This window comes from Gekko japonicus, unplaced genomic scaffold (assembly GCF_001447785.1).
Source record: "Gekko japonicus isolate JY-2015 unplaced genomic scaffold, Gekko_japonicus_V1.1 scaffold3630, whole genome shotgun sequence".
Lineage (NCBI taxonomy): Eukaryota > Metazoa > Chordata > Lepidosauria > Squamata > Gekkonidae > Gekko > Gekko japonicus.
This window is the reverse complement of record NW_015163719.1, coordinates 61616-84320: the sequence shown is the minus strand read 5'-3', so window position 1 is coordinate 84320 and position 22705 is coordinate 61616. Positions and strand designations below refer to the sequence as shown.

The 22705-nt window shown below is 50.7% G+C and overlaps 1 protein-coding gene and 1 long non-coding RNA gene across 2 annotated transcripts in view; one reads left to right on the top strand and one right to left on the bottom strand.

Annotated features, from left to right (window-relative positions):
• Positions 1-2361: 2361 nt before the first annotated feature.
• On the bottom strand, positions 2362-11044 carry LOC107107557. Its single transcript, XR_001482397.1, has 3 exons — positions 10991-11044; positions 7185-7274; positions 2362-2495 (listed from the first exon to the last, which is right to left on the bottom strand). It is a non-coding gene; the product is annotated as an uncharacterized LOC107107557 (long non-coding RNA).
• Positions 11045-13213: 2169 nt separating this feature from the next.
• Positions 13214-22705, top strand: part of SMG9 (SMG9 nonsense mediated mRNA decay factor) — a 31588-nt gene continuing 22096 nt past the window's right edge. Inside the window, exons 1-4 of the mRNA XM_015407864.1 lie at positions 13214-13407; positions 18636-18792; positions 18876-18950; positions 20194-20437. Of these exons, the coding sequence (XP_015263350.1) occupies positions 18649-18792; positions 18876-18950; positions 20194-20437 (463 nt within the window). The 5' untranslated portion in view covers positions 13214-13407; positions 18636-18648. The remainder of the gene's footprint in view (positions 13408-18635; positions 18793-18875; positions 18951-20193; positions 20438-22705) is intronic.

Genomic DNA, 22705 nt, shown 5'->3' with positions numbered 1-22705 from the left:
AGAAGCTCCACATTCTCCCCATAGACTTCCAAGTGAGGAGCTCCACATTCTCCCCTCAGACTTCCAAGCGAGGAGCTCCGCATTCTCCCCTCAGACTTCCAAGGGAGAAGCTCCATATTCTCCTCCCAGACTTCCAGGGGAGAACTCCATATTCTGCCCTCAGACTTCCAGGGGAGAAGCTCTATATTCTCCCCTCAGACTTCCAAAGGAGAAACTCCATATTCTCCTCTCAGAATTCCAAGTAAGAAGCTCCACATTCCCCCCTCAGACTTTCAAGTGAGAAGCTCCATATTCTCTCCTCAGACTTACAAGGGAGAAGCTCCATATTCTCCCTCCTTCTGTCAGTCTCTGGCAGCTCAGCCTGAGGAGAGGAAGCCTGAGAGGGTGTAAACCCTCAGGCCAGGCCGCTGGCTCTTCACATGGTGCCAGAGATAACGGGACAAGCGCTGGAAGCTGATGCCACAGGTGCAGCCAAAACGGGCCGTGCCGGGATGGCAGGTGCCGTGCCGGGCCAGGCCTTTGTGTCCTTTGAGGGACTTCCCGCAGGTGGCGCAGATAAAAAGGGCTTCATCCAGGTGCAGGAGCTGGTGCCTCAGGAGATGAAGCAGACCCCGGAAGGAAGCGCCGCATTCGCACAGGTAGCGCCGCCCTCGGCGCTTTGGCCCCCTCTGGTGGGAGCGGAGCTGTGACATCCGGCCGTAGCGTACGCCGCAGTCCGGACACTTGAAGCGCCGGACGTGGTTCTGGTTGGCGGCCTGGATAATCCTGCGGAGGGCCTGCCCTCGTGGCCTGTCGTGGGTGCGCTCCGCAGCCAGGCCATGTTCACAGGAATCGGCCTCCACCTCCACAATGATGAAATTATCCTCTACTGCCTCCTCGGTAGTATAAGTCTCCTGCCCGGTCCCGATGCTGGCCTCCCACGGCTCGGAGGCTACCGGAATGCCCCCTCCCGTGTCGTACTCCAGGTCTAAGACCTCCGGGTGCTCCCCAGAGGCACAAGGTACCAAACGAACCACCAAGGAACCCTTGGGCGAAGGACAAGAGGTCGCAGTAGGGGATGGCTGCTTATTTTGCTGGCACACGTTCGGCAGGTAGCCCGGGAACTGGAAAGCTGTGGCCTGAGACTCCCAAGCCTTCTCCGCTTCCTCCGCCGTATCCGTATGATCCACCGTCAGCGAGTTGCCGTAGGGGATGGTGATGAACTGAGGCTCAGAGTGCACGGGGACAAACTGGAGGGTTGCCGAGTCCAGCGAGGAGAAGTGAGGCTCCGCGTCCACGAGCAGAGTGGGCGAGACCTCCGATGTCTTAATGATCACCTGCTGGAGGGGGCTGGACTCCCCCTGGCCGTCCAAGATGGCCGCCTGCTCATCCGCCTGCAGGAGCACGGTCCTGAAGAGGGTGCAAGGGCTCTGGCCCACCCACCCGGACGTGACGGCGGCCGGCTCCTTGCCCCCTCCCAACTGAAGAGAGCCCACGTTCACCTGAGTGTCCAAGACGGGGGCCTGCTCCTCCGCTCGGAAGAAGAGAGGCCTCACGGCGCTCGCCTGGTTGTCAAACAGGGTGGCCTGTACCTCGGCGTAGTGCTGCTCCGGCCTGGCTCCGGCCTCCTCCTCGTCCAAGATGATGATCTGGTTTTCGGCGTTGATGACCGCCGGCTGGAAGAGGCCTCCCACCACCTGCCCCTCCAAGACAGCCTCCTGCTTCTTCTGCCACGGGTGGAGAATGCTGACGCCGACCTCGCCGTCCAGGATGGTCATGGAATTTTCCGGGTAGCCGGGGATCAGCAGCCCCATGTCTCGCGAGGCCTCGGGGGGCACACTTTTTGGGTGCCGGATGCCCTTCCGCTTGCCGGCCCTCTGGTTCTTGGGTGCCTGGAGACTCTTCCCTTGCCTCGAGTTATCCTGGGCACCCGGAAGGCCCGGGCCGTCCTTCGCTCCCAGCTGGTTGCCGGCCACGGTGCCGAGGGGCTTGTAAACGTAGGACACCTGGGACGAGCGCCGCCCGCCCTTCTTGCGGCAGACCCTGATGCCCTTGCGCACCAGCCTCAGGTGCCACTTGGTGTGCCGCGCAAAATGCTGCGGGTGCAGGAACCGCTTGCCGCACTCCAGGCAGCGCAGCTTGCGGGGCGGGGAGTGGGGCCGGGCGCGCGCCTGCGGGGCGGCCGCTCGCTGGGCCGCCTCTTCTTGGATGTGGTCTTGCAGGTGCTGGGCGTAGTGCCACTCTTCCATAAACACCTGGAGGCACTTCTGGCACTGGTAGGCCTCAAAGGCCGGAATCACGGGGGAAGGAGGGGCAGCTGGGCGCACCGGGCAGGGGTACAAGGGCGGGACCCGCTGAACGGGGGAGGGAGAGGCTGGTGGCCGCTGGGCCGGGAGCCGCGGCACGGGCCGGGGAGGGCGCCTCACCGGCAGGCAGAAGGTCAAGTACGCCTCCCCGTCGTCGTCGCTGCTCGACATATCCAGGGATTCCCAGGAGAGGCAGTTCTTGGCGTTTTCCTGGGGGGCGAAGGAGAAAAGAGAGCCGTTAGCAACCAGGAAGGACAAAGAGCACCGGCTGCGAGCCCATCCACGCACGGAACAGAAGGGGCGAGAATGTGGCACCCAGAGCGTAACGGAGCACCACAAGAACTTCAGCCATACGTCTTTTGCAAGTTTCTAGCCCTCATGGTTAGTGTTCCCTCTAAGCTAAGTTAGTGTGAGATGGCTCACAGTTTTTTAGCCTCCAGCTCACAGATTTTTGTCTTCGCTCAGGAAGGAGGGCTCCAGAGCACACTAATTTATGCAGTAGCTAAATCGCTCGCACACAACTTTAATGCCAGTAGCTTACAGAGTAGGATTTTTGCTCACAAAACTCCACAGCTTAGAGGGAACTTTGCTCATGGTTGTAAATACATGCTCAGAAAGGGTGTGGGCAACACCTGACCTCACCTCTGTTTTGTAATAGAAAAGCAGACTGTAGATGCTTTCCAGAAAGCCAGAGAGGCTGCTGGAGAGGTTTCCTAATAGCCTAGGCCAGGGGTGTCAAACATGCTGCCCGGGGGCCGGATCATGCCCCCGGAGGGCCCGCAGTGGAACTGGCTGTCTTCTGCTGCTTCTTCCGGTTCTGCTGCTCTTGCATCATCGTAGGTTTGCAGCTTCCAGATACACACCTGAACAGCATACTCAGGATTGCAACAACACAGACAGTTTGATGCAATCATTCAGAGCAAGAGGTGTCAGTTATCAGACCGTTAAATAAACAAAACGTTGCGAGAGTGCTACTGTTTTGAGCATGTTTTTATTTTAAGTAAGAAAACCCACCACTTTGTGTTTGTGTCCTTGATAAAGTTTCTATCTCCACTACCTGGCGTTACATTTTATGACACACACGGCCCGGCCCAACAAGGTCTCATTTATGTCAGATCCGGCCCTCCTAACAAATGAGTTCGACACCCCCGGCCTAGGCTGCACATGCCAGATATATTGCGTACAAGTCGTTCATCAGTGACCTGCACAGGCCACCCGCAAACATGACTTGCAGGAGCAGGGAGAAACTCTACCAAGTAAATAAATCATGTAAAAGTGGTAGTGGAGGAACGGGTTGTCAAGTCACAGCGGATTTATGGTGACCCCCCGTAGAGCTTTCAAGGCAAGAGACAAACAGAGGTGGTTTGCCGTTGCCGACCTCTGCGCAGCAACCTTGGACTTCCTCGGTAGTCTCCCTTCCAAATACTGACCAGGGCCGACCCTGCATAGCTTCTGAGACCTGACGAGCTCAGACCAGCCAGGTCATGGTTATGAATAAGTACATGAAAAGATATGTTGGGGGCAGTGTTCCCTCTAAGCTGAGTTAGTGTGAGCTAGCTCACAGTTTTTTAGCCTCCGGCTCACACATTTTTGTCTTCGCTCAGGAAGGAGGGCTCCAGAGCAAGCTAATTTATGCAGCGGCCAAAACACTGGCTCACAACTTCAATGCCAGTAGCTCACAAAGTAGACTTTTTGCTCACAAGACTCCACAGCTTAGAGGGAACATTGGTTGGGGGGGCAGGGGGGTCACAAAACTGGGGCACAGAGTGGGCATATCTTTAAAGCACTGAAAGGGCCGAAACAAACAACCCCCGCCCCCCAATATCTCTGAAGTCAACCAAAAACAGGGAGGGTCTGGCCGTCCTCGACCACGCCCGGGGCCTTTTCGGTCCTGGCCCCGACCTCGTGGAACTCTCTGCCGAACGACATCAGGGCCCGGCGGGATCTCATGCAATTCCGCAGGGCCTGTGAGGCAGAGATGCTCCGCCAGGCTTTTAGTTGAGGGCAGCAACGGTTATGTTTACATTGTTTGACTCATGCATGGGTAAATTCAGGAGCTGTGGTTCCAGGAAAATTTATGCCCGAAGAAGATTTGTTCGAAACACGCAGGTTATTCCCGGGAGGCGTGTTGCTAGGCCTGCTGGCTAGCTGAATCACCTCATGGGAAAATACATCTACTAGGCTTGCTTGCTAAGCTGCATCATCACCGTGAGAAATACAAGCTGCCTGCTAGCTCTACCTGATGGATCGTCACTTGGGAAATGTACGATAGGTTGCTGCATTGTTCGGTGCAAATAACTGTACATTGGTATCTATCCTCCATCAGGAAGAAGACAGTTGGACTCTTCGTGTTATATAACTTAGCTTGAAAGTGTTTGAAATGTGATGCTGTCGTTTGAAAGCGTTTACAATACACTGGAGTTGATGCTTTGTATAAAAAGCAAATATATTTAGCTATAAGTACATGTGAATATTGTGTTTTAGTTGAGGGCAGAAACGGTTATGACCGGCACCCCCCCTTCCTTCGGCCCCCACATCCCCTTTCCTGCCGGCACTGCAGCCGGCAAAAGGGTTTGATGTCGCCGTCCAGACTGGTTGATTTATTAGTGCGTTGTGATCAAGGTTCCCTCTAAGCTGCGGTGTCTTGTGAGCAAAAATCCTACTTTGTGAGCTGCTGGCATTAAAGCTGTGCGCGAGCGATTTGGCTACTGCATAAATTAGTTTGCTCTGGAGCCCTCTTTCCTGAGCTCAGACAAAAATGTGTGAGCTGGAGGCTAAAAAACTGTGAGCTAGCTCACACTAACTCGGCTTAGAGGGAACACTGGTTGTGATAATTTTATGCCGATTACATTTTAACGGCTTTCAAGGTTGTAAATCACTCAGAGCCCACTTGCAGGGCTGGGCGATTCATAAATTTAATGAACAACAACAACATCTTGCTTGAACACCCACGGTCTGCAGATGGGCATTCTCGACAGCCGCTCCACATTCGTGGAGTTAAACTTCGGTGTCACCCTGAACGTCGCGGCGAAGGACGGCAGAGAGCTGTATACAGCCAAGCGCCACCCAGTCATCCTATAGCATTCGCTCAGTGTCATATTCCTCATTCTCAATGATGCTCGAAATGATTGTACAAGGTAGATCAGCATCATTCTTGCATGACAGACTGCCAGGCCGTTCCCCTGAGTTCACTGCTGAGCTGAAACGTGTACCCTGAGATCCACGCCTGCTACTGGTGGCTCAGAGAAATGTGCAAAGTGTACAAAAGCTCTTGAAGGACTGTAATATTAATGCTTTTGAGTGTGATGCTATGAAAAATGGTTGTGAAACCTGCTTTAAAGCAAAAGGCACAGCTCCTAGCTACAAGGGCAAATCTGCTGAACAAAATACAAAGTTTCTAGAGACTGTGTACTCAGATCTTGTTGGTCCAATAAGAGTCCGCTGGAAGCAGCAAATATTTTGTCAGTTTTATGGAAGCAAAATCCAGCTATGTCTTTACATACCTACTTAAAAGTAAAGATCAAGTACTTGAAAAGTTTAAGTGCTATGTTGCAGCTGTTAAAAACAAGTTTGGAAAAGCGCCAGAGGTACCGTCCGGTCGCAGCCTACTTATGGCAACCCCAGACGTTTGCCGTCGCCTGCGTCTGCGTACCAACCCTCGATTTCCTCTAAGACCAACAAAGGTTTATTCACGGTAGGAGCGTTCATGTGCATGCACACTTTCCCCAAATACATTGGAATACATTAGTGTATTTCTTTTTCAGAACAGGACATTAGAATACTGAATGTAATGCAAGCGATATCGGAAGGATTGCCGACATACCACGGCACCCACCTCAAAAAAGAGAGAGAGAGAGAAATGCTGTTACCTCCAGTGTTCCCTCTAAGCTGAGTTAGTGTGAGCTAGCTCACAGTTTTTTAGCCTCCGGCTCACACATTTTTGTCTTAGCTCAGGAAGGAGGGCTCCAGAGCAAACTAATTGATGCAGTGGCCAAATTCCTTGCTCACAACTTTAATGCCAGTAGCTCACAAAGTAGAATTTTTGCTCAGAAGACTCCACAGTTTAGAGGGAACATTGGTTACCTCCACACCTAAGAGGAGACGAATGTTTCCTTTCTCAGTTTTCTTCCCACAATTAGAAAAGATGCCTTTACACATTTATCCCCTCCTTTGACATCTTTAGTGCTTTGCTGTCCTTTCCCCCTTAATTAAAGGAAAACAACTGCTGACCGTATAACCTTAGCTTGCTATTTAGTTTTGTCTTTGCAGATCTCAAAACATCTTCATTATGTTAATATGTTAATCTGCCGTTCGGCCTCTGTCTATAAGTTTGAACTCTACCTTCCTTTCCGATGTATTTGAAAAAGTGTGCACACTGCGCACACTCAAGCTCATACCTCGAATAAACCTCTGTTGGTCTTAAAGGTGCCGCTGGACTCTACGTTGGTTCCGCTGCTTCAGACTAAGACGGCTGACCGCCTGGAATGAGCTGGATTTCCTCTGTTGTCTCCCATCCGAGTCCTAAGCAGGGCTGACGTTGCCTAGCCTCCTAGATCTGAAGAGGTCAGACTAGCCCGGGCGATCCAGGTCAGGGCGTGCCCACCAGTCCCACGATTTAATTTGGGAAACGGGGATAATTGAAAATGTAGCGGATTCTATCAATACTTGATACACACTCCCGAGCCTCCGGGTTAATAGATAACCAGCTTATTAAAACACAGGATTTGGGTCAATTGCAGGAACTGGGAATGGGTTTACAGCGGACACCTGGGTCACCAGGGTTCACTCTCTACCCCACAGACTATACTCCCCCATAAGCCCCGTGGCGGAGCCCTGTCCAAAGAGAGGCTCACACCACAAAGGCGGAAACGGGATTCTAAGCACAGGCATCCCACATACCAAATGCAGAGGCAATTCCTCCAAGGTCCCGTCTTCGGTCACTTCGATTTCGGCCCCGACTTCCATCCCTGCCACCAAGTCCATCGCGCCCTGTATTGAGCGGGGGGGAAAAAAAGAAACAAACATCTTGAGTAATCTTTTCTCCGGGAAACTAAAGCCAACAGGGTGAGCCAACTTTCAAGCACTTTAACCCCGGAATACATAAAAGCACGATCCGTGGAGCTGGGAAACCAGAAAGGGGAACAGAAAGAAATATAATGACCCAGCAAACGCACCACAGTGTGCCCGCTGGGCTAAATGGGCAGAGCACCTAGGCAGAGGGGACCAGATGGAACAGAGGGTGTGGAGCTCATCACTTTACAAGGCTGAGAGACTGTGGCCACCGACGGCCTGTCACGGACCCAACTCTGGTTTCTGGGCTGACTCGCCTATGAACATGCAGCATGGTCCCACCAATGTAAATGTCCAACCTGTACATTCCTAAGGATATAAGAATGCAGAGACCGGGTTTGATTCCCCATGCCTCCACATGCAGCTGCTGGTGTGACCTTGGGTCAGTCACAAGTTCTCTCGGAGCTGTTCTCTCAAGGGCAGTCCTCAAAAGAGCCCCACCTACCTCACAGGGCGTCTGTTGGGAGAAGGGGAGGGGAAAGGAGACTGTGAGCAGCTCTGAGACTCCAAGTGAAGGGCGGGGCATAGATCCAATCTCTAGCTTCTTCTTTGCACAGGGACTATTCCTTTACCTTTGACCCACGTCTGTTAATTCTTGTATTTGTATGCTAGTTTATGGCTATTCACAGATCTTTCTTACATCCAGCCCCAGCTTTACTCTCCCACCACTTATGCACCTTGACTCTAAATGGCTCTTCCTGACAACAACCCACACCCCACCCTCTGTAAGTAATGGCTGAGGCTCCGTTTCACTGTATACAACTTTGTTGGGTCTTCAAGGTGCCCACTGGACTCAGACTTCGTCCTGCTGCTTTAGACCAACACGGCTACCCCACCTGGATCTATCTCTCAAAGATGGCATTCAGGAATTCAGGCCACCAGCACCAAGTCCCTCCCCCCACATATAAGATCTAGGAGGTTTTTTCCAACACAGCTACCCCACCTGGATCTATCTCCCAAAGATGGCATTCAGGAACTCAGGCCACCAGCACCAAGCCCCTCCCCCCCACATATAAGACCTAGGAGGTTTTTTTAATTTTTAAATATTTATTAAGATCAAGTGTAACTTATAACATGTACAATACCTGCAAACAGGGCTTTTTTGTAGAAAAAGTCCAGCAGGAACTCATTAGCATAATAGGCCACACCCAGTAGCAGAAACCCATTAGCATATTAGGCCACACTCCTGACAGCACAGCTCATTAGCACATTAGGCCGCACCCCCATGTTACCAGAAGTGTGCTCATCCAGCCACACCCACCTTTTGTTTCTTATTCTGTTTACCTTGTTTGTTGTCAAAACCCAGGGCCTTTTTTTGTTGCAGGAACTCCTTTGCATGTTAGGCTACACACCCCGAATGTAGCCAATCCTAATGAGTTCCTGCTGTTGGGTGTGGCCTATTATGCTAATGAGTTCCTGCTGGGCGTGGCCAACTTGGGAGCCAGCCGGAACTCCGTTCCTGTGCGTTCCTGCCCCAAAATAGCCCTGCCTGCAAAAACAGTATACAAAAGTTCTGAGAATCCAACATTACAAACCAGCCAGTTAATCAACCAACAAAGTTGTCATCATGCATCAATAGTTATAACATAGTAACATACTAATTTAGTATCAGATCTGTTCCCATAGATAAGAATGACTTCTGAACTATAAATCCCAATTTAATGGAGTCAGGTTTGAACAACAACAAATTTAGGAGTCTGCTACTCTGAACAACAAGAGGAGTCTTGGCAGCAAGGTGGAGGTCAGAGTTGGAATCAAAAGTGAAGCCGTGTCATGAAGATCTAGGAGTCACGGTGTGCAGTCACACAACTCTTAGCCTCCTCTCTGAGAAAAACCATGAAAAAAAAAGCGAGAGAGACTTGGGCACGGGTGCTTCCACGATTCACTCTTGCCTCCATTCTCACCCCCCCTTCAACTATGAGTAGATCCTCCTGGTGTCACTCAAACGAGGGAAGCTCCTTGGGGCAGGTCTTGCCGTCACGCCGGGCGCACCAGCAGAGCTCTCTGCCGTAAACTACAGCCAGGACGGCAGGCCAGAACTGAAAGGCAGCTGGGCAGCGCTATAGGGGTTCCGGCAGTGAGCCATGACAGCTGAATAAGACTTCTGGGTTCAGAGCAGAAGGACTCTTGATTGTCAGATGCTGGGAACGGCTGTTACCAGGATCAGCACCCATGCTCCCTCTAAGCTGGGGGCGGGGGCTGCCCTTCTGATTTCTGCTTCAGGGTTTATCGATCTACTTTGTTTATGCCCCACCTCACTCCCCAGCGGGGACTCCAAGCGGCAACGCTCCCTCTAAGCTGCGGAGTCCTGTGAGCAAAAAATCTGCTTTGTGAGCTCTGCTGGCATTAAAGTTGTGGGCGAGTGATTTGGCGGCTGCATCAATGAGTTTGCTCTGGGGCCCGCCCTTCCCGAGCGAAGACAAAAAAATTTGTGTGAGCCGGAGGCTTAAAAACTGTGAGCGAGCTCACACCAACTCAGCTTAGAGGGGACACTCATCCACACTCTCTGCTCTGGCTGGCGGCCGCTCTCCAGGGTCTCAGACGGGAGGTCTTTCGTGTATTCTACTACTTGACCCCTTTAACCAGAGGTGGTGAGGATTGAGCCTGAGACTTTCTGCCTGCAAACCAGAGGTACTGTTCTTTACATCACTTCGAATCCTTAGGGCCAGGAGAAGCAGACACCCTTCTGTGGGGCCAGGGACAGTGTATTATATGCCTTGGAATATGTCTGTTGTGATTACAAGACAATGATCCCCCCCCCTTCACGATATAGCCCACTTTGACTCGTGCAGAATAATGCCCTTTCAATACACTTTCACTATCACTTGCAAGCAATGTTCCCTCTAAGCTATGGAGTCCTGTGAGCAAAAATTCTTCTTTGTGAGCTACTGGCATTAAAGTTGTGAGCGAGCAATTTGGCTGCTGCATCAATTAGTTTGCTCTGGAGCCATCCTTCCTGAGCTAAGACCGGAATGTGTGAGCCAGAGGCTAAAAAACTGTGAGCCAGCTCACGCTAACTCAGCTTAGAGGGAACACTGCTTGCAAGTGGGTTTTGCCGTTTCACACAGCAAAATCCACTCGCAGAGTGCACTGAAAAGTGCATTATCCGGCATGTGTGAAAGCGGCTACTCTCCAAAGACGCGACTTCCTCTTGGCTATTGAGGACAGCGCTGGCTTTGGACGCAGCGTGCTGCCTCCTCCCGAGTCAGGCCACCGGTCTAGCAAGGTCAGGATCGCCTTGCTGGGACTGGCAGCGGCCCTCGTTCCCGTCTCCTCCTGGCCGCTCTTGTCTCTTCCGACCGGGCGGGGATCGAACCAGGCACTCTGTGCATGCCAAGCCGAACCCCCTCCCTCGCAGTGCTGGGCGATCCCGAGACTGCGCCTTCGCATTGCAGATCCGCAACGCTTGGGGAGCGCGGGGATGCTATGAATAATAATAATAATAATAGCAATAGTAATAGTAATGCTACTCCCAACCCACCCTGCCGCCCAGCCCTCCTTCAGCCCTGCCTCCGCTCCCAGCTCCGGCGTCACCCGCCAGGCAGGACCGACGCGCAGCCTTCCTTCCTTCCTCCCCGGGCTCCGTGCACGGCCGCGGGTCGCCTCCTCCTCCTCCCCTCCCGGCGGCGACCTACCAAGGCGTGTCCGGCAGGCCTAGCAGCTGCTCCGGGCCAGCCCAGCAAGCCTTCCCGCATGATGCTCGGAGGAAGGCGGCCGGAAGCGTTCGGTCCCCCCCCCTGGGGAGGGGGGGGGGGGGGGGGGGGGGGAGCACGGCGCTTCCCAGGCGGCGCCGAGGGCAGCAAGGGCTGCTGGGAGTTGTAGTTCCACTTCCCTCCCTCCCTCCACATGATCTTTACGGCTGGCGGCGGTCTAAAGAGGGTTATTAGAGGGGGAGAAGGGAGGAGATGCGGGCGGAAAAGCCTCCGTCGTGCAAGGTTTCTTGACGTCATTCATGGACATAAACCGATCCCTGAAGCGCTAATGGTCTGAAACGGTCTTTCATTTCGTTCTTGTTTTAACTATTTCATTAAAGGTAAAGGTAAAGGTTCCCTTGCTCGAAAGCCAGTCGAATCCGACTCTAGGGTTGCGGTGCTCATCTCCGTTTCAAAGCCGAAGAGCCAGCGCTGTCCGAAGACGTTTCCGTGGTCATGTGGCCGGCATGACTAAACACTGAGGCGCACGGAACACTGTTACCTTCCCACCGAAGTGGTACCTATTTATCTACTTGCAATATCTTGCTTTCGAACTGTTAGGTTGGAAGGAGCTGGAAGTAGAGACGGGAGCTCACTCCGTCACGCGGCACACTCGGGTCTCGAACTGCTGAACTACTGACCTTCCACAGCCTGCAGTTCAGCGTCTTAACCACTTGAGCCACCGCAGCTCCTAACTATTTTATAATTGACTGCAAATGGATTTATTGAACAAATGTAGAGTCCGGTGGCGCCTTTAAGACCAAGAAAAGGTGTATTCAAGGTATGAGCCTTCGCGTGCATGCATACTGTTGCAAATACGATTTGAATATCTGAAAATGTGTGCATGCATACGAAAGATCATACCTTGAATAAATCTTTTGTTGGTCCTAAAGGTGCCACTGGACTCTTAACTTTGTTCTAGTGTTTCAGACCAACAGGCTGACTAACGGGATGTATTCATTGAAGTGTGGTTTTGTTGAATGTATTGTTGCAATACAATACGAGCCCCGAAGAATAGATTCTTTTGAACTATGGTGCTGGAGAAGACTTGAGAGTCCCTTGGACTGCAAGAAGAACAAATCAGTCAATCCTAAAAGAAATCAACCCTGACTGTTCCCTGGAAGGCCAGATAATGAAACTGAAGCTCAAATACTTTGGCCACCCAATGAGAAGGGAGCACTCACTGGAGAAGACCCTGATGCTGGGAAAGATTGAAGGCCAAAGAAGACGGGGACGGCAAAGGATGAGATGGTTAGACAGTGTCATCGATGCAACGAACATGAAATTGAGCCAACTTCAGAGGACAGCGGAAGACAGGAAGGCCTGGCAGGATCTGGTCCATGGGGTCGCGAAGAGTCGACTGTGCGACTGAACAACAATTGTTGCAATGTTCACTGCCCTGAGCCCTACCTATAAGGGAGGGCGGTCTATAAATTCAACAAACAAATAAATGTTTTAAATTGCACGCTTCATTTTTTTTAAGAAGTCAAAAGATTTTTTTTTCTTCTTAAACTCCTTTTTTCTTTTTCTTTTTAAACTGCTGCAAGAAAGTAACCCCGCGGCCTCTCTGGAATCTACTCCTCGGGGCGGCCTTAATTTTCGCATTGCCCGGATCTGCCTTCGCTTCTCACGTGCAAGCGAAGGAGAAGGCGGCTGAAAAGCAGGAACGGCAGCAAAGGCTGTGCAAAGGGCTTTGCTGTGTCTCAGGATTTGGCAAGTTCTCGGTGGGGTTGCAACACTGTGAATTCCCCCCAAGAGGGTGGGTGTTGTTGTTGCAGGGGCTGGGAAGTGGCTGCTGTTAGGGGCTGAATTGCACAACCGGATCCGAAACTAAGCGGCCAAATGGCAGAACTTTGCGGGCAAAAGGGGCGAGTTTTGCTCTTTAGTTCACTTCCTCCCCTTCAAGATTTCCCCCCCCCCCCATTAGACGTCACTGCCACCCTTCCACGGAGAGACTCTTGTCCCATTCATTTCCCCTTAAATGAGGTCTGGGGGGGGTGGGGCCTTTGTCGCCATCTCGCGCATGCGGACCAACCAGCCCTGCGCCAGCGGACCGCCCCTGCGCCTCAGAACTGCTGGCCGCAGACTGAGCATGCGCCGTATCCAAGCGAACGGCGCCCGCCCGCTCTAGTCAGCCTTTCGACGCCTTGCGCGTGCGCACTGGGTGCAGCAACGGTGGCCGACGAGGCTCCTTCCTCTCCTACCGTCTAGATGCGCTGATTCACAACCGACGCATCCCACTTTTAGGCGACCGAGCCGTTCTGGATGCGTGACGCCACCTTCGAGCTCAAGTGACGGTCTGACCAGCGGCTTTCCGCCATAGACGGGGTCACCGGCCTTTCGCCCCCTCCGCCGCTCAGGTATTTCAGCGAGGGTAGATAGTTCCGGGTTTTGCGCCGGTATCCTTCCGCAGAGCGTTAAAGGAGCAGTTAGTCGTTTGTCAGCCTTATCCATCCGCCAAATATATAGTGCCGGCTACTCGATATGACCCATTTATATCCCTCCGCAGGGCAGATGTAAGTGATGTGAACGCAATTGGTATGACCGCTTGGATCTTTCCGCATGTTGTTACAATCCCCTATTCCTTTCCTTCAGCTCTTATAATGGATCGAAGCTCTGCGGATTTTAAAGTTTTTGTATAGCATTGTAAGATGCCTTGGGTACCAAGGTTATTTTATTTATTTATTTACGTTAGTTATAGTCCGCCTTTCTCGTATGGACTCAAGGCGGATTATGCATAGTGAGCAATTACAGTCAACACAATGGGATGTTCAGTAGCTATGCATTAAGATATTTGAAGGCTGGAAACCATAGTATAATAGGATCCTATTTATAATATGCCATATAAAGCAGAAAAAGACCCCAAGTCTCAATCACTTATCTAAGTAGGTTTGTGAAACCATTTTTTACAGTAGGTCTTATTACCTGTGCCAAGATTAGTGGAAAAGTGGGATACGAAAATGCACCAAATACACCATCAAATTAGTATTCTCTTGTGACGCCCTTGCTTAAACACTCTCTGTGTATATAAACTTGGTAGTTTTCTGCTGCCACCCGGAATTAAAAATTCCAATTCTCTCTCTTTTATTTATTTATTTATTTATTTATTTATTTATTTATTTATTGCATTTATATCCCGCCCTTTCCCGAAGGCTCAGGGCGGCTAACAGCGTCTTACAGGCCCTGCGGAACTGAGAAAGGTCCCGCAGGGCCCGGATCTCCTCCGGGAGCTCTTTCCACCAGGTAGGAGCCGCCACCGAAAATGCCCTAGCCCTAGTCGCAGCAAACTTAACTTCTTTCGGGCCTGGAATTTCCAGGAGATGCCTCCCTCCCGACCGAAGTGCCCTTGGAGGAATATATGGAGAAAGGCGGTCCCTCAGGTAGGCTGGACCCTGGCCATTTAGGGCTTTATAGGTCAAAACCAGCACTTTGAAGCGAATCCGGAACGCTATCGGCAGCCAGTGCAGCGCTTTCAGCACAGGCTGAATATGGTCCCTCCTTGAGAGACCCATTTGGTAGTATGACCTAGGGCCTGGGCACTTCAGAGGACTATGTGGCCCTGAGGAAGTACTGTACTGATTTCTGGAATAAGTTTAAACAAAATTTGATTTATTTAATAAAGAACAAAGAGGTTTCTGGTTATTTTGAACAGTTGCTGAAGAAAAGAACTTGTAAATATAACTGGTAAAGCTTGGTGCCACAAACAGTCCCTCAAACTCAAAACTCCACTCTGACAGGCATATACACTCAGTATAATCTTTCTCTCTCTCAGATATATATATATCCACACAGAATAGCAGGGCTTTTTTTGTAGATAAAGCCCAGCGGGAACTCATTAGCATAATAGGCCACACCCAACAACAGAAACTCATTAACATATTAGGCCACACCCCCTGACATCACAGCTCATTGGCACATTAGGCCACTCCCCCATGTTACCAGAAGTGTGCTCATCCAGCCACACCCACCTTTTGCTTCTTATTCTGTTTACCTTGTTTGTTGTCAAAACCCAGGGCTTTTTTGTAGCAGGAACTCCTTTGCATGTTAGGCCACACACCCCTAATGTAGCCAATCCTAATGAGTTTCTGCTGTTGGGTGTGGCCTATTATGCTAATGAGTTCCTGCTGGGCGTGGCCAACTTGGAAGCCAGCCGGAACTCCTGTGCGTTCCTGCCCAAAAATAGCCCTGGAATCAACTATCTTAGTCACAGAAACTAAGCTGTTGGTCTTATTCATACAGAATTAGGCTTAAAATTCCATAGTCACACAGACTATGTTCAAACTTCACACACAGAATCCTTCAATAATTCTCAGAGTCACACAGACTCTCTTCAAAACTCTTCCACACTTGTCTCTCTCATATCACAGAATCTCCTCATAGACACCCATCCTCCCACACTCTCAGTTAGCAGCCAGTCAGATCACACTTGTCACCCTCTATCACTCTTCTCATATTACGGCAGCCAAACGAAACAGCTAAAGGAACACACACACACACACACCAAAACATGGAATCAGGGGTCATTTCATAGAAAAAGAGCTAGGGGAACTCATTAGCATAACTCATTAGCATATGCCACACACCCTGACATCAGGGGCCTGGCGGTGGACCTGCAAGGCCGGCGGGAGTGCGAGGAAGCCCCGCCAAGTCCCTCCCTGGCCCCAGGCAGGCAGGGGTGGGGAGAGGCGGGGAGGAAGCAACTTACCCTCCCTCTTCTCCTGCCTCCTCCTGGCTGAATGAGGGCTGGAAGCGGGGCGGCCGGAAGCAGGGGGCGGGGCTTTGTCATGTGCCCCGCCCCCTGCACCTCACCCGGGGGAACTGCGATCCCCCGCGATCCCCCCCGAAATGACCTCTGCATGGAATCATTACATCTCTCTTGCAGTGCAACCATATTTATTTAAACTACAGGTAAAAACCTGTCAGTCGGTAAGGAGTCAGAAAAGGCAGAAATTCCAAGCACAAAGACTTTGTGTGTGTGTGTGGGGGGTCCCTTCCCAGTCCAGGAAATTCTAACCTGGAAGATCACCTTTTCATTCTAGATATGTGGAGTTGTGTTAGAAGTGTGAGATTCTGCACTAGTTTAGAGAGACTCTGAACTCTCTTTACATGCTTCGCCTGGTGCTGATTTCCAGTGCTGGGGAGAAAGAGAAATACAAAGAGTTGCCTTCTGGACAGAGTCAGACTGTTGATTCATCCAGCCCAGAACTGTGTACACTGAATGGCAGCAGCTTTTTACGGTCTCAAGGGACTTAGACACACCCGATCCTCCTCACTTCCTCTTGATGTTTTTTATTTATAGACATCTTTATTATTTATCTGATTTATACTCCAGCCCAGGGGTCTTTTTGTAGAAAAAGCCCAGCAGGAACTCATTAGCATAATAGGCCACACCCAACAGCAAAACTCATTATCATATCAGGCCACACCCTGACATCACTGCTCATTAGCACATTAGGCCACACCCCCATGTTACTAGAAGTGTGGTCATCCAGCCACACCCACCTTTCCCTTCTTATTCTGTTTACCTTGTTTGTTGTCAAAACCCAGGGCCTTTTTTTGGAGCAGGAACTCCTTTGCATGTTAGGCCACACACCCCTAATGTAGCCAATCCTAATGAGTTCCTGCTGTTGGGTGTGGCCTAGTATGCTAATTAGTTCCTGCTGGGCGTGGCCAACTCGGGAGCCAGCCGGAACTCCATTCCTGTGCGTTCCTGCCCAAAAATAGCCCTGCTCCAGCCAGCTTACATCTTTCTCTTCCATTTTACCCTCACAACAACCCTGCGAGGATGAGAAGGTATGACTGTCCTAAGTTCATCCAGCAAGCTTCCATAAACAGCGGGCGTGGCTCAGTGGAAAAGACTCTTCTTTGCACGCAGAAGGTTCTGGGTTCAACTCCCTGCATCTCCAGTTAAAAGAAACGGGCAGCAGGTGATATGAAGGACTTCAGCTTGAGACCCCGGAGAGCTGCTGCCAGTCAGAGTAGGCAATACTGACCTTGGTGGACTCATTAATACTAATTATCACAGGGCATTGTGTGTAGATTAGCCAGGAGATCCTAAAATTGCCTGGCTGGCAGAAGTTCTAGTTCTTTCAGTGTTGTGCACCACTAGGTGGCGAGCTAGACTTGTTTTTAAGGAAAGATGTTTCAGAGGCGGTTTGCCATCGCCTGCCTCTCTGTCACACCCCTGGTATTCCTTGGAGGTCACCCTTCCAAATACTAGCCAGGGCTGGCCCTGCTTAGCTTCCGAGATCTGACTAGATTGGGCTCTCCAGGTCAGGGCAAAAAGGAAAGGCGGCGTGTTGCTGTTTGCTGTCAAGTCACTGCTGACTTATGGCGACCCCTAGGGGTTTCAAGGCAGGAGGCTAAGAATGTGATCTGTCATTGCCTGCCCCTGTGTAGTAAGCAACGCTCGTGTTCCTTGGAGGTCTCCCATCCAAATACTAGCCACGATTGACCCTGCTTAGCTTCTAAGATCAGATGAGATCGGGCTAGCGTGGGCTATCCAGGTCAGGCCTTGATGGACTGAAGGTCTGACTCAGTCGAAGGCGGCTTTCCTGGCAGCACTGTTCCCTTTAAGCTGAGTTAGTGTGAGCGAGCTCACTGTTTTTTAGCCTCCAGGTCACACATTCTTGTCTTCGCTCAGGAAGGATGGCAGTCCAGAGCAAATTAATTTATGCAGCAGCCAAATCACTTGCTCACAACTTTATTGCCAGTCGCTCACAAAGTAGAATTTTTACTCACAGGGCTCCACAACTTAGAGGGAGCATTGCCTGGCAGAGTGGGGATTTGAGCATGGGTCACCCAGGTCCTAGGAGCTGCGGTGGCTCAAGTGGTTAAGACGCTGAACTGCAGGCTGTGGAAGGTCAGTAGTTCAGCAGTTCGAGACCCGAGTGTGCCACATGACGGAGTGAGCTCCCGTCTCTAGTTCCAGCTCCTGCCAACCTAGCAGTTCGAAAGCAAGAAATTGCAAGTAGATAAACAGGTACCACTTTGGTGGGAAGGTAACAGCGTTCCATGCGCCTTGGTGTTTAGCCATGCCAGCCACATGACCACGGAAACGTCTTCGGACAGCGCTGGCTCTTCGGCTTTGAAACGGAGATGAGCCTAGAGTCGGACTCGACTGGCTTTCGAGCAAGGGAAACTTTATCTTTACCTACACCCAGGTCCTAGTCCAGCGCTCTGACCACTACACGGTGGGTGCAGCCACAAAATGGCTGCCACAAAATGGCTGCTGCAGGGGGTGGAGCCAGCCACAAACGATTGCCACAGCTTCATTTCAGGAACGCAGTGTAGATCCTTGTGCTGTGGTGGCCGCTGCTGCCAAAGCAACGTTTTAAAAAAAATCTACACAGCCAATCAAATCTCTGACGGTCAGTCAGAAGCCTCGATGGGCATAATCCCTGCCTAGCCCCGCTCACGTCCTAAGAACACTTGACGGGCGGTGGAAGAAGTGTCGTCGGCGCCGTGGTGTCCATAAGCACCACGTTAGAGACCCCTGCCTGAGGTCCTGCGTCCTTCTCCCTCCCTGAAGTCTCTTTAGTATCCATTTACCGTGTTTTTATTTAGTGATTCTCTACCCCCCCCCCAGATCCTGCTTCCCGATGTCAGAGTCGGGACATAGCCAGCCGGGGCTGTACGAGCGCCGCCGCCGCTGGAACCGCGATAAGGAACTGGGTCACCAGAGCCTCTCCGGGCCAGGCCGGGACCGCGACTATGTCCCCTGGGACCGGGACCGAGAGCGGCGGGTAAGGTCTGAAGTCTGGGGGCTGTGCTGAGAAGGGGGGAGCAGTCTCGGGGGGTCCAGCCTAACCCCTTCTCTCCTTTTCAGGACCCCGTGGAGGAGCCAATGGGATCCATGATGCAGAAGACCCCAATCATCCTGGCCAAGCCGCCTGCAGAGAGGGTAGGGTGGGGAATCATGGGGTGGCGTTCTGTGACCGGACAGGGTCCTAGATAGAGTTGCCAGACACGCCGGTGGAGGTGGGGATCCCCTGCTGCTGGGGGGGGGGACTTACCCTGAAAAAGAGGGAGCCTCTGCTGACATGCCTATGTCACCGCCCACGTGACCCGGAAGTGATGCTCGGGGTGATGCTCTGTTATTTGGGCAAAAAACTCTATGGTAGAGGCCAAATTTACCATAGAGTTTCTGCCCAGATGCCAGAGTGTCGCCCCGATGTGATGACATTACTTCCAGGTCACACGGGCAGTGACGTAGGCACATCGCTGCACGTCAGCAGTGCCTCCCTCCTGCTTCCAGTAAGTCTCCCACCAATCCCCTGCCAGTTACATGGAGCGAACTGGCAACCCTAGTTTGGTCGCTGACTCGATTCTCCAGTGCCAATAAAAGCTCCTCCGGATGGTCTGGCTTTTCCATGAGGAAGGAGCTTGCTGCTCAGATCCTAGCTGAACAAACAACAGTGTCACTTATGGACGACTGAAGTCTAGTCTGTAGTCTAGGACAGCCCCCCCCCCCGGCACCACGCTGGAGACCCCTGGTTTAGGAACCAGCACTTGGTAGCCCCGCTCTGTCTGTAGCCCTTCGGGGTCACATCCAGACCCCCAGCGAAGTGGCCGTTTCTTGGTTGAATCACTTGATACTTCCTGAACTAGTAAAGTAGAGGAATATCTCAAGCAACAGGGTAAGAGGGATGGGAGAGTCCCTCCTCCTCTCTTACATACCCATTTTTTTTTGCTTTTCATCTTTTCTGTCTGATTCGAGGTTTTGGAAAACAGATGGAGGAGGGTGGGGGAACTCAGAGTCTGGATGGTAGCAGTGAGTGGCCGCAAGATGTTTCAGGTGGCACCGTGGGGATTGGTGGGCTTCCCCCGCCCCCCAGTCAGAGGGATCCAGCAGCTTATTTTTATCAAATTACGTTTATCAATTGCCTAATCTCCACAACCGTGGGACTCTAGACGATGTACAACATTCTAAAACCATAGAAAAACCAGACCCAGCATCGTACAATAATTTAAAAGGAAGTGGCGGTATTATTTTTTGCAGTTCCCTGGTCTGAGTGCTTTGCGCACACACCGGGGGGAGGGGCGGGTTGCACGAGGAACCGGGTCCAGGTAGGGTTTGAGCAAATGCAGCTATGTATCTCTTTGTGGCCTTGAGAAGATTCGGGTCTCGGTCTCTGTCCTTGCAGTCCAAGGGAGCCCCGCCTCCTGCTCCCGCCCCAGCGCCTGCTGCCGCCCCGCCCATCGAGAAGCCCATCGTGCTGATGAAGTCCCGGGAGGAGGGCAAAGCCCCCGCGGGAGCAACGGAGACGTCCGCCCAGCTTCCCGCGGCTGTCGCCAAGGTAGAGAAGGAGGGTCAGCGCCCCACACAACCGGTCTATCAGATCCAGAACAGGGGCATGGGCTCGACCGCATCCAGTGGCGTTATGGACCGTAAGTGCAGAGCAGTGGTGTGATTATAGAAAACGGTGATTATATGAGATACTGGGCATACACTCCCACGCTGCTTGACTGCTCCAGATAAGGTCGTTCCACTCTGCTGAAGCCACAATTGGAGTGGCTCCACCCATTCCCCTCCCTGGCCAGTCTCCTGTTCCCTCCTTTGCACCAGCTGCCAGCGGGCCACATAAGAGCCCTGCACGGGCCGGTTCCGGCCCCCGGGCCTTATGTTTGACAGCCCTGTGCTAGACTGCGTGGGTGCTCCATAGTTGGTTATAAGGTATTCGCTAGGGCTTCTACCTTGTTCAGTTCATTATGGTTTTAGTACCACACTAGACTGATACGGTCTCACCAGGTCAGTCTAGAAGTTCTCAGGAGGTTCCTGAGTGGCGGCGGCTGGCGAACAGGGTGCTTTCCAGGGAACCATGAGTCTAAGGGAGTTTCCCAGCAAGGAAAGGCACATTCCCCCTTTCTTTACGTAACAACATCCCATATGGCATTTGTCCATACAGGTTCCATTATTTCCAGAAAAGGGTAAGAATAAGATTGAAAATACTACATGATACAAAGGAAAGGGGAGGATTTGGTGTTCCGATTTGGCTGTTGTATTATAGAGCAGCAGCCCTGGTATGGATCAAAGAATGGATTACACTAGAAGATAAGAGACTTTTGAAAATTGAAGGCCATGACCTACAGTTAGGATGGAATGCTTTTTTGTGGTATGAAAAAGCAGGCTCACAAAAATACTTCAAGCAGCATTGGCTGAGAGCAGCACTACTAAAGGTCTGGGACTCTATACACAAAAACTTTTATACCAAGAGATCGAGATTAATAATACCTTTAGAGGCATTTACTTTACCAAATGTTTACGTGGGAGAAGAACCGTTAAGATACCAGGACATTTTGGACAAAAAGATAACCTTAAATTACCAGAACAGTTATCCTGGTGGAAGAAAGCACAATTGGAATCGATATATTTAAAGGACAAGAGGCTAGGATTTAATAATAAAGAAGAAGAAGAAGAGAAGAGATTGGATTTATACCCCGCCCTTCACTACCCAAAGGTGTCTCAGAGCGGCTTACAAACTCCTTTCCCTTCCCCTCCCCACAACAGACACCCTGTGAGGTAGGTGGGGGTGGGTCCAACAGAAACTGCTCTTTTTCAAGAACAGCTGTGCCAGAACTATGGCTTGCCCAAGGTCATCCAGCAGGTGCAAGTGGAGGAGTGGGGAATCAAACCCGGTTCTCCCAGATTAGAGTCCACACACTTAACTGAGTTGGAAGAAACCATATCAACAGCAGAAAATAAAGTGATAAAGACATTATATAAGATTTTATTAGATGATGTGATGACAGATGAAATGATGAAAAAAAATATGATTGCATGGGCCCAGAACATTGGACGTAATATTAACTTGGAAGAGTGGGAGCAGATTTGGTTGAGAAACATTAAATTAACTAATGCTGTATCATATAAAGAGAATATGTATAAGATGTTTTATAGATGGTATATTACACCAGATAGACTAGCTAAACAAAACGCTAAGTGCCCAGATAAATGTTGGAAATGTAAGAATAAGACTGGTTCATTTTATCATATGTGGTGGCTATGTGATGTTACAAAAAGGTTTTGGAGATGGGTGCATGAAATAATGCAAAAAATAATAAGAACTAAGGTCCCATTTACTCCAGAGATATTGTTACTGGATATATTTCCGAAAGACTTTGATAAAGCGGATAGGTATTTGATTGTTCACTTGTCAACAGCTGCAAGGATTCTATATGCTAAATATTGGAAAACAATGGAGATTCCAACGAAACAAGAATATGTGAATAAGCTGTTTGAAACGGCTGAGAATGAGAAATTGACATTGGAGATGAGAGCTGGAACAGAATGGAGTTTTCAAAAAACTTGGAAGAGATTTTATGACTGGTATAATATAAGCGTAATAACGATAGAAATTTGAGAACGCAGAAAAGAAAAAGCTAGCAAAAAAGAAAAGCTAGCAAAATAGACAATGAGATTAGAAATGTAACAAATAGATAATTGAAGAATAGAATATGGAATAAGCCTCCTGTTATATGTTCTATGTTTGTTAGTGGGAATTATGCATTATTTTTTTTAATAAAGACTTTATTGACTCTCCTAAAAAGGAGAGGTATTTCGCTTAAGTAGAAAAATAGGGAGGGTATATAGTGGGAGAAAGAGAAAGCTGAGTGATATATTGGCTTGTAAATTAGTCTGTTAGTAATGTCCAAATT